This window comes from Spinacia oleracea, chromosome 3, assembly GCF_020520425.1.
Source record: "Spinacia oleracea cultivar Varoflay chromosome 3, BTI_SOV_V1, whole genome shotgun sequence".
In the NCBI taxonomy this organism is placed as follows: Eukaryota; Viridiplantae; Streptophyta; class Magnoliopsida; order Caryophyllales; family Amaranthaceae; genus Spinacia; species Spinacia oleracea.
The window spans coordinates 121,826,557-121,838,977 of record NC_079489.1 but is presented as its reverse complement, the minus strand read 5'-3'; the positions used below and the strand labels follow the sequence as shown (position 1 = coordinate 121,838,977).

General features: G+C 37.2%; 1 protein-coding gene across 1 annotated transcript; it reads right to left on the bottom strand.

Annotated features, from left to right (window-relative positions):
* Positions 1-8,404: 8,404 nt before the first annotated feature.
* LOC130470031 (secreted RxLR effector protein 161-like) lies at positions 8,405-9,417 on the bottom strand. Its single transcript, XM_056839591.1, has 2 exons — positions 9,145-9,417; positions 8,405-8,491 (listed from the first exon to the last, which is right to left on the bottom strand). Exons 1-2 carry the CDS (start codon positions 9,415-9,417, stop codon positions 8,405-8,407), a joined length of 360 nt encoding a protein of 119 aa, XP_056695569.1.
* Positions 9,418-12,421: the final 3,004 nt, after the last annotated feature.

Genomic DNA, 12,421 nt, shown 5'->3' with positions numbered 1-12,421 from the left:
CCAATGGAGTCTTTCGTGTTTGATTTAGTAAATTCCATTACTTAATCTAAAACAATATTATAAGATCTTTGTAACCAGATCTTAATACCCAGTATGTACTAAGTTTCGCCATGGTCCGTCATTGATGAATAATTTCAAATCTAAGTCATTAGCATTTGAATGTTATTTCACAATAGAGAGATATGTGTGTGATACACATAGGACCAATTAAGTTTTTATGTACTCCCACTAAACTTCTTATATATCTATAAGAATCATGTATATTTTATGAAACTAAAATACTTATTAGCTTCATTAAAATATAATTCCAATTCCCAATTGCTTGCTTAAATCTGTACTTAGATTTTATAATCTAGCTTTCTCTTTCAAGCATTTATTTGGATCCACAAATCCTATGACATACCATGTACATAGTTTATTCCAACATTTGATTGAGGAATACGTTTTGTCATCCAATTGCTATATTTACCAATATGCAATCATTGCTTGAATTATAGACTTGAGCATTACGATTATGCATGAGGTTTCAACATAATTCACACCATGAATTTGCTTGTAACCTTTAGCAACTAATCTCGCTTTGTGTGTGAACACAATTTCATGTTTGATGGTTTTTATCCTTAAAACAAACTTGCAACCAATAGGTGTGAACCTATTCTTGCAAATCAACAAAATTTCAATTTTGTCATCAAAACATTGAGTATGTTTTATGGCCTCTAACCATTTAAAACATTTGAGTCTATATATGGCCTCTAACCATTTTAGGGAATCTAGGTTTCGTCATAGCTTTCTTACAAGTCACAAACTCATTAATCTACATGACAATAGTTTGACTGCAAGTTGTAGGTATCTTCACTATCTAATAGAAGAATCTCATAGTTTCATTGACCAGAACTCTATGTTTCTTTACTATCTAATAGAAGAATCTCATAGTTCCAGTGACTTGAACTCTATGCCTACTTGGGTATAGAACATCAAACAATAGAATATCAACAGGCACTTTGAGAGTCCTTTGAATATTCTATTCTCTTTGAAGCACTTGTAAAGTCTTCTAAGAGATGTCTATTCTTTAAAGCCACTTCTAAAGTCCTTAAAGAATAAGTTCGGGTTTTCTGAAGCACTTCGAAAAGCCTTCGGAATGTCCGTTTATGTTTGTTGTTCGCCTCGAAAACTTTCGAGGTCTATTTTCTCCCACTTGTCATTTTGGAAACGAATCTCCAAAAGGACATCATTTCGAGCAAACAAACATTTTGTTCTCAAAAATTCGTGGTAGAAACAATACCCTTGTGTCTCATTTGAATAAATCACAATGAAACGTATATCTATACTTGGGCCTTAGTTTGTTGAATAACAAACACTAAGCTCCCACTGAGTTTAGCAACTCTCTAGATATATTTTATGAAAAGTTATTCTGAAATTACTTTTCAATAGCTTTGACGAATTTGGTTTAGTTTGGTGGTAGTTGAGCATTTTGTTTTAGAAATTATAGGAAAAGTTTTTATGATCCATCATTGATCGAATCAAGTACTAATTGACTTCGATTATTCCAACTAAGATATGCCATATCTTATGGACCTAGATTGTGAAATTACAACACACAATCATTGATGATCATATTTGGTCTCAAGTAATCATCAATATGATCTAACCTAGATCTTTATGATTTCTTGCCAAGTGGATTTTATACTTCTGAATCTTGGAACTACCCAAACAGATTCAACTTATATCACATTTGAGTCAATAAACCTATATTCACTCAAATCCATGTGAAATAATAAAGTCATAAAATCTTTCTTTAGCTTTGAACTCTATTGTCTAGGCGTTCTAACAATAGTTCATATCTTTTGTTACTTTCAACAAGTAAGACTAGTCGTCTTAAATTGATCTAGAAATCAATGAACTTTCAAAAGTCCATCAAAATAGAGTTTTTGAATGTTAACTTGTTGATATGGTCTAAGCAACAATGCCAAAGATTAGTGGAACTCAAATCAAGGGGTTGATTTGAACCTAGTAAAGTTCTTTAAAGAGTTGTTTGTTTTAATCAAGCATATTGACTCAACCCGTAAATGACCATTTTATTCAAATAAACAAACAAACAAACAAGAATTGTTTTTGTTCTTCTGAATGTGAGTCTTTCTATGTTTGAAGCAGAAATTTAGGTATGCTGATTATGGAACAAAATAGCCATTAAGTTCCAGCCTTGAAAGGACTTAAAACAAACTAGATGACCCTACAACTAATGTAGCATTGCCATGCTTCATTTTCCACTTGTAGGTCATTAGTGTAGCCTAGCTTCCATTGTTTGAGTTATTACCGAAGTAAGAACCTCAAGCGGTATATGATACCAAGGAAGTTTGATTGCTAGGTCACTTCTCTTTAAACATAAACTTATAGGTAGAAACGGAATCGTAAATTCCTTTCATATGTTCCTTGTTTTCCTATTTCTTGTACCCTTTCTTATAGTCTTAAGAATTGAATTCTATAGTGTTGACTTTTATACTTTGTTAGACATGTCCGATGTCATTGCAACAGAGTTCTTACCATTTTATTTATGTTGAATATTCTGTTTCAACTAGATGATCTTATTAGAAGCTTCTAAAGTTCTCTAAGCATCAATCTATTCGAATGTCTAGGGACTAGACTCATTCGAGAAATAAATGGACAAAGATATTAGGTTGTTAACCATTGGTAAAGCTGAGCGTTTAAAATCAATGCTTTATGATCTCAAAACTACATTGTATTTTGAATTCACAAGCACCAATCGGTTCGCCATTCGACTTTGATACTCGAAAACACCATAAAAGTCGATATAAGAAACGTACATTTTAAATTGCTCATTTTCTCTCATTTCCGTGAATTGTTCTTGAATTCACTACCAATCGAGGAAATTTACTGTTACCTTTCTAAAAGGATTTATTGCAGTGCAAGATATTTAATTATAAATAATAATTAAAACATACATTGAAGCATGCAAAGTCTAAACATTTATCATGAATAATAACTTGAAAATGAAAGCAATCATGCAATTTAAACAAGTCATTAGCATTTTATTCGAATTATGTGTTCCGGCAGGTGTGAATAAAATGATTCCAAGATCCTAAAATCATTGAATAACTAAGCACAGTTTGTCGACTTAATCCTAAAACATCTTAGGTAAGCAAAAGCCTTTTGCTAATAGTCTAGAAACTATTCTTGGTTGATAGGTACGTCTAAGAACTTATTAGGTAAACCTATCGATTTTGCCACGACATAAAAGGACTCCTTACTTATATCGTTGAGTTTCACCAAAACTAACATGTACTCACAATTATTTGTGTACCTTGCCCCTTTAGGACCAATAAGTAACACCTCGCTGAGCGAAAACTATTACTAGATTGATGTAAAGGATATCCAAGCAAGTGTATATTTTGGCATGGCACCTTTTAACTCAATTTTTAAGTTTGGAACTTAAGGCTCTTACTATGTTGGTTAGATTTTAAGTGAACTAAAATCCTTAATCATGCAACATAATCAAGCTTTGATCTCATGCATATTTAAGACATATTTAAAGCAATAAATAACTTAAAGCATGCATAAGATAAATGTGATCTAGTATGGCCCGACTTCATCTTGAAGTTTTAACTTCAAAGTCCGTCTTGAAAATCTCCGTGGGAGGCACCATTTTCTTCAAATAGGATAAGCTATAATTAAAACTAATTACAACTATTTGATGGTATGCAGACCATATTTGAATTGAAAAACAACTTTGGTACTTTAGACCAATTACATTCAAATTAATGGTACGCAGACCATATTTTCTATCCTATTTGGGCCATACTAGTCACTTCATAACCTGCAAAACAGTACATATACAATATATACCATTCACCCATTCATTAACATGAATGGCCCACATAGCTGGTTAGTAAAACACATTATGCATCACGTAAATATTTGCAGCAATTAATCAAGGGCACCAATAATCTACCAATTATTCAGTCCTTATTAATTCTAATCAAGTTGTTTTAACCTTAAGGATTTGTAGACCTAATCAAGAGTTTATGACTAAAAGGCCTCCCACTTAAACCAATAAATTCATATGCTTTACTAATTTTAAACATAAAAATGTATTTCTAGTCTAACCGGAAACATACAAATTTAATTAAAATTTAAAGCTCATATAAATTTATAATTGAATCCATAAATTTAATTTAATTTCAGTCGTATTTAAATTAATTCATGATTTTAATTTTAGTAAAATAATTAGAATAAATAAAATTTATTATAATTATAATATTCAAAATTAAAATCCAAGAAAACAATTTAAATTATTAATTTTAAAATTAATTAAAATTACGAAAACTGAAAATTTCAAATTAAAATTTTAAAACGATCTAATCGTAACGCAACAACCCCACGCAACGCACGCCCATGGGCCACACGCACACAGCCATCGCTGGCCATGTGCGCGCAGCCCATGCGCTGCCTCGCATCGCTGCTGCTCACCATCGCAAGGCATCACGCGAGCTGCTGCTCGCTGCGCGCGCCAGCGCTCGACGCACGAGCATGCTGCTGCAGCCCAACGCTAGGCGCAGCGCTCGTCGCACGCACAACAAGCACTCGCACGCCATCGCTGGGCGCAGCGCTCGTCGCACGCACAACAAGCACTCGCACGCCATCGCTGGGCGCAGCGCTCGTTGCACGCACAATAAGCGCTCGCTGCGCGCGAGCGATCGATGCTTGGCGCAACACTCGTGGCACGCGAGCTTACGCTCGCTGCGCGCGAGGCTCCGCACGCTTGCACGAGGCAGTGCGCGCTGTGGCGCAGCTCGCTTGCTGCCCACACGCGACTGCTCGTGCCTTGCTCTCGCCCTCGCCCATTCGCCCATTGCTCACAGCCCACGACACAAGGCAGGGCTGCTGCCTTGTGCTCGTGCACCATGGCCTTGCTGATTGCATTCGTACCGCATGGGCGACGAGCTCCCTTGCTCGTCGTCACATGCCCGCACTATACAACACCCCTTAAGGGTAACACGTAGCGTCCATTGCTTTGTGCGTGCAAGTTATATGAGCGAATCGCATAAAAATTTAAAATTTATATTCAAAAATAATGACAAATTAATAATTAATATTAATTTCATAATTTTAGGGCAAAAAATCGAAAATTTATTATTCAATTGATTTCCGATTAACATGGATTCAAATCTAGGTCATAAAAATTTAAAATTTAACATAAATTTACAATTTTTATGGTGGTTTTTAATCATAGGTATCTAATTAAATTATAACTAATTATGAAAATCAAATTAATTCCAAATTATTCCAATTTTCAATAAATTAATCATAATTACAAATTAGATTGCATAATTAACAAGGCTAGGCATTCAAACTTGTTAAACATATACAGTAGGTCAATCAAAAATTCAAGATTTATCAACAAGAATCGCAAATATTTAATTTAACATCTTAAATTTACGAAATTTTGCATTCGAAAAACTAAAACCTTGGAAAAGTCATAGTTAGGCTTCGAATTTGAGAATTCTGGGTTCGGCCGAATTTTTTTTTTTTTGTCAAAATTTTAGAATGCCTTTTACATGCGGAATTGACACAAAAATCACTCGATTTGGATGAGTAACGAAGAAACTGCCGAAAAACTGCGTACGTATAATTAAATAAAAGCAATTTGCAATTAATTAACAATTACGAAAATTAATCACCCCTTTTAATTCTTGCAAATTTGTAATATTTAACCATGTTCATGCAATTTAGATTATGAAAATAATAAGAGGCTCTGATACCACTGTTAGGTTATGATACATATGACAATTCATAAATCATGCGGAAAAACCATAAAGCCAGGAAAGGGTATTATATTCACATAATCATTTAGCATAGAATTGATGCATACATGTTGTAGCGTGCCTTCCCTAGCTGCGCCCGAACCGAACAAGAACAAGTCTTTAGGACTCCAAATGTCGTCCCTCCGTAGATAGTCCACAGTACGTCCGGATCCGCCTCAAGTTAGACCAACTAGAATCGCCCTTAAGGTTGCTAGGATTTTCGGCTAGTGTTTGCAAGTGTATGGCTAATTTTATTTCAAAAACTTACCCTTTGAATACTTCAATCGTACCTGCAAATAATGACCCTAGGCCCTTATTTATAGAGGTATGGAAAAGGAACTGGAATCCTATTAGGATACTAATTAGTTAAACTAGAATCCTAGTAGGACTCTAATTAATTAATATCATCCTTTTAGGATTAGGAATTTAATCATCAAACAAATCCTATACAATTTAGGTTTCGTATGTGAACACAAACTCTACACGAGCATGACCCACGAGCGTGCAGGCCATGCCCGCGCACAGCCCACACGGCTGCTCGGCCCACGCGAGCCGCAAGCCCACGCGAGCAGCAGCACAGCTCGCAGCCCATCGCTGCGCGCGCTGCGCGCGCTGCCATGGCCTGCTGGGCCTGGCCTTGCGCTGGGCCTGGCGTGGCCTTGGCTGTTCGTGTGGCGCGCTTGGCTTGCTGGGCGATGGCTTGGCTTCGTGCTGGGCCCTCGTCCGGCAGGCCTCGTCCGATGCTTATTCGTACGATACGCTTCCGATTAAATTCCCGGTTCCGGAATTCATTTCCGATACGAACAATATTTAATATTTCCGATTCCGGAATCAATTTCCGTTTCGAACAAATATTTAATATTTCCGTTTCCGGAATTATTTTCCGATTCCGATATTATTTCCGATTCTGAAAATATTTCCGTTTCCGGCAATATTTCCGATTCCGGCAAAATTTCCATTTCCGATAATATTTTCCGATATGTACCATGTTTCCGTTTCCTGCAACATCTACGACTTGGATAATATTTATATTTCCGATACGATCCATATTTCCGTTTCCGGCAATATCATCGTTTCCGGAGTATTCATTTCTTGCCTGTGACGATCTCAGCTCCCACTGAAACCAAGATCCGTCGATTCCGAATATCCATAGATGGAGTATTTAATGCAATTAAATACTTGATCTGTTTACGTACTATTTGTGTGACCCTACGGGTTCAGTCAAGAGTAAGCTGTGGATTAATATCATTAATTCCACTTGAACTGAAGCGGCCTCTAGCTAGGCATTCAGTTCACTTGATCTCACTGAATTATTAACTTGTTAATTAATACTGAACCGCATTTATTAGACTTAACATTGAATGCATACTTGGACCAACGACATTATTTACTTCAACAGTTTCCCAAAACCTCTCTATAAATTCATCGTCTTTTTCCACAAAATACACAGACAATTACAATCGATCTCTCTCTCAAATTCCTCTCTTTCTGGGCAAATATTCTGGTCTCCAATCGGGGATTGTGAGTGCACATAATTCTCGGTGTCGTGTAAACCCTGGAGGGCAACCGCAAGCGTTCTACTGCATCGGAGGTAGCGCGGAATTGTCTTTTAGAGCAGTGGTCCGGCCACGGCACGACAATTGGTTCAGTTCGTACATACGCATTATCCAGCTAAGTCGTTCCAATTCATTATTTAGCTAACAGATGTTAGCTAAATAAATAATTGGAACAACTTAGCTGGACAATACGTATGTACTAACTGAACATTTGTCGCGCCGTGGCCGAATCATTGCTCTAAAAGACAATTCCGCGCTACCAGCCTCGGTTGGAGACCAAAATATTTTCCCAGAAAAACGAGAACAGTGTTTAGAATTTGAGAGAGAATACTGAGAATTGTTTCCGTAAATTGTGTGTTTATGAAAAACAGAAGTGATGTGTATTTATAGGAGAGCTGCAACATCCATAAACGGCTAGTAGTGGAGTAGTGGGAGGTTACCACGTTTACTAGGTAATTAATGGGTAGTTAAAACGGCATTTAGTGGAGTTAATGGGACAGTTACGGGATTAGTGGTTTGATTAATTCTTTCTGCCCGTTAGAATTAATTAAGCCCACTACTGACCAAAAAGAAAGACCAGGACCACAAAACCCACCCCACGCCCGCGAACCGCATTCGCCAAGTACCAAGTACCATGGCCCACGGCCCGGCCCACGCGCGCGCGTGTTTGTTGTATGTCGACTCATGCCACTCACATGCTTTCTTAAACAAATGATTCCCTCAAGTCCCCAAATATAAACATTGAATGTGGTTTGTGTTTTTCCCATGTGGGACTTTCCATATTCCCACATTTTCCATTTCCCACTCATTTTCTTTTGTATTCTCACTAGGATTTCCAACAATCCCCCACGGGTCCGAAGATGAGATGAAAAAAGAAAGAAATAAAAGAATTGAATTTCTGGGCAAAACAAACAACTGAATAAGTGTCAATGTCTTGCGACTTGAATTAACACTTAGTGACATTCAAGCTAGAATCTCTTTCCTACCAAGTGACTTTTGTTTTGAACTTAATATGAGGTTAGAAACTCATTACTCAAAGCACACAATTGAACTTTGTATAATATTCTGAATCTCCGCCAATAAAAGTGATGCATTATACTGGCATACATCCATAACCTGGATGCTCATAGGTGCTCTAGAAAATAGCCCATGCAATTCTCATAGGAAGCGGCCTCACTTCCACACCTAAGTAGGTGAATCCCATCAAGTGTGAGCTACATCACACCACCAAAAATATGGATATGGGTTCATTAAGAGCCGTATGCTCAAACTCTTCAATAATAGCAAGCACATCATAAACATCTAAGGGATGGACAAAAACAAAAATTTGTGCTTCTGAATTATTACATAATGTTCCCCTTTGGACTCATAGTGAGTAGGAGTTCATTACCTTACAATTCATCCAATGGGCCCCAAGCCCATCCCCTCCGACGTTTCCAAAACTAGTTTCTTACATAGGCCTTTCGTTAACGGATCCGCGATGTTCTTTTCAGACTTTACATAGTCCTGTGATATCACTCCACTTGACAACAATTCTTTGACAGCCTTGTGCCTCAAACGAATGTGTCTTTTCATCCCATTGTAGTCTTGGTTGTTTTCCACGGCAATAGCATATTGCGATTCACAATGAAGTGCAACTGAAGGAGTTGGCTTCCCCCTTAGTGGAATATCTGCAAGCACGTTCCTCAACCATTCTGCCTCATGACCTGCCAATTCAAGAGCAATAAACTCAGATTCCATAGTAGACATAGCAGTACAAGATTGCTTACAGGATTTCCGAAAATGGCTCCACCCACTAGGGTGAAGACATAACCACTAGTGGAGTTGACTTCATCATTTCCGGATACCCAGTTGGCATCACAAAATCCCTCCAATGCTCCTGGAAACTTGGAGTAGTGCAATCCCCAATCCATGGTACCCCTTATGTACCTAAGAAACCTCCTCAAAGCACCCCAATGCTCATTGCTTGGGTTATGAGTGTACCTGCTCAATCTACTTACAGAATAGGCAATATCAGGTCTAGTATAGTTCATGAGAAACATAACACTACCAATAAGTTTAGCATACTCAGATTGACAAACTGGATCACCTTTGTTTTTTTTTAAAATGGATGCTTATATCGTAGGGGGTCTTGATTGGATTGACATCGAATGAATCAAACTTTTTAAGAAGTTTTTCAACATTGTGAGCTTGACTGAGACATGTGCCATTTGGAGTTCTAATAATTTTTACTCCCAAAATCACATCTGCCTCACCCATGTCTTTCATTTCAAATTTTGAACTCAAAAATTCTTTTGTTTCATTCACTCGATCCAAATCAGTACCAAAAATTAGCATATCATCCACATAAAGACAGTTAATCACACAACCAAAAGAATCATGTTTGTAATAAACGCAAGAGTCACCTTCATTTACATGATAGCCATTACCAGTGATTGTCTTGTCAAACTTGTCATGCCACTGCTTAGGGGTTTGCTTCAGCCCATACAATGACTTGACCAGTTTACAAACTTTGTTTTCTTGACCTGGAACAACAAAACCTTCAGGTTGAACCATATAAATCTCTTCATCTAAATTACCATTCAAGAATGCAGTTTTCACATCCATTTGATGCACAACAAGATCATGAATGCATGCAAGAGCAATTAAGGTTCTAATGGTTGCAATTTTAGTTACAGGAGAGTATGTATCAAAATAATCAATGCCATGTTTTTGAGTGAAACCCCTTACCACAATCCTGGCATTATACTTGTCAATGGATCCACATGATTTCAACTTTTTCCTAAAGATCCACTTACAAGTGATGGGCTTGCAACCTCTAGGCAGATCAACCAATTCCCAAGTTATTACTTAGGATTGACTGAAGCTCGCTATCAATAGCCTCTTTCCAGAAAACTGCATTAACTGACCTCATTGCCTCTTCATAGGTTCTAGGGTTGTCTTCTAAAATAAAAACATACACAAAATCATTAGTGATTAAGAGATGTTCAGTTAGAAAAGCAATAACGAAATCATCACCATAACTTGTTTCCTTTCTTGCCCTTTTGCTTCTCCTTGGCTCTAAATCAGACTCATTATTAGTGGTGGAAGAAGGAGCAATGGGTAAAACATTAGAAGTGCTAGAAGATGGTACATCATTACTAATGCAAGAGATCTTTAAAGGAAAAGTGTTTTAAAAAAAACTCAACATCTCTTGCTTCAATAATGTTACTGCATAAGAGTTGTTAGCACCCTTACCTGGAGAATGATAAGCAGCACTTTGATAAGCATAACCAATAAAGATATAATCAACCGTTTTGGGACCAATCTTGTCCCTTTTGAAGCTGGGTAGGGCAACCTTTGCTAGGCACCCCCACACTTTCAAGTATTTCAGGCTTGGAGCTCGACCTTTCCATAGCTCATATGGAGTCTTGTCAACTTCTTGTGAGGCACCTTGTTCAAAACATGACAAGCAGAAAGAATAGCTTCCCCCCACACATTATCAGGAAGCCCATAACTAATAAGCATTGAATTCATCATATTTTTTCAAAGTTCTATTTTTTCTTTCAGCAATCCCGTTTTGTTCTAGTGTGTAAGGAGATGTTGTTTAGTGAACTATACCATTCTGTTCACAAAACACCTTAAGAGTGTTAGGGTCATACTCACCGCCCCTATCACTCCTAAGTCTCTTGATTTTTTTATTTAGCTGATTTTCAACTGCAGCCTTGTACTTGAGGAACATCTCCTCAACCTCATCCTTTGACTTGAGAAGATAAACCATGGTAAATCTAGAGCAGTCATCAACAAAAGTAATGTAATATCTTTTACCACCCCTGCTCTCATAGTTTTTAAAATCCCCCAAGTCACTATGAACAAGTTCTAGTACTTCTGTCTGCATATCTATTGATTTAAAGGGTTTTCTTTGCACATTTTGCTTCAACACATACTTCACATTTTGCAAAATCATTTTTAGAAAAGTTTGGAATCATGTTCAAGTGTTTAAGTCTTTTAATTGAAGCAATATTAACATGACCCAATCTAGCATGCCATAAATCAATAGACTCAGCAATATAAGCAGAAGAAGTATTAGCTTTCTTATTCATAACTTCAATGGAAAAATCAAGAGTAAACAACCCCCATTACAAAAGCCCTTTCCCACAAATTTCCCATTGTGGGTAATAACTAGCACATCAGAATCAAAATACAGCTTCAAACCCGTTTTCATAAGTAAACTACCAGATATTAAGTTCCTACGCATTTCTGGAACATGTAAATCATTAGTCAAAGTAAGAGTTTTTGCAGAAGTGGGAGTGAGAACGATCTTCCCTTTGCCTTGAACAGTTGCAGAAGCAGAGTTACCCATGAATACATTTTCATTATCAATCTTGTCATAGGAGGTGAACATTTCTTTGTTGGAGAAAATGTGTCTGGTTTCTCCTATATCAACGATCCATTCAGCAACATCATCTGTCAGGTTAGCTTTCGAAACAACAGCAACAAAATTGTTAGGATCAACAACGACTTCAACAAGGTGGGCTTGATTCTGATCTGGCTTCTTCTTGACCCTGCAATCCCTTGACTTGTGACCAGCTTTCCCACATTCAAAGCAGTTTCCCTTAAACTTATACTTCTGTATTTTCCCTTGAGGCTTGAACTGACTGCCCTTCCCCTTAAACTTATCAGAATAGAAATTTCCCTTAGGTTCAACCTGTAGACACCTACTTTTGTCCCCATTCCAGAAAGGGAAAGGTTCGATGATGAGAACATGAATCTCCACTTGAAAACGTATCTCCTATAAAATACCGAATCTCAATTCCCCTTTTCATTTCACACGAAACCTGCTATTTATAGAAACCTGCTAAAAATAGTAACTGCCGTAAAGGGTAGCTTCTAAAAGTGGCAAGTCATAAAAGATAGAAACCTGTCAGAATTAGGTGTTGCACTCCAACATAAATCCTAAATGAGATAGAAAACTGCGAGAATCCTATTCCTAATATGATTCGGAAATAAGAGTTACGTATTAATTAAAATCCTAACGAGCCTAGAGTTCGTAACGGGCCCAGACGC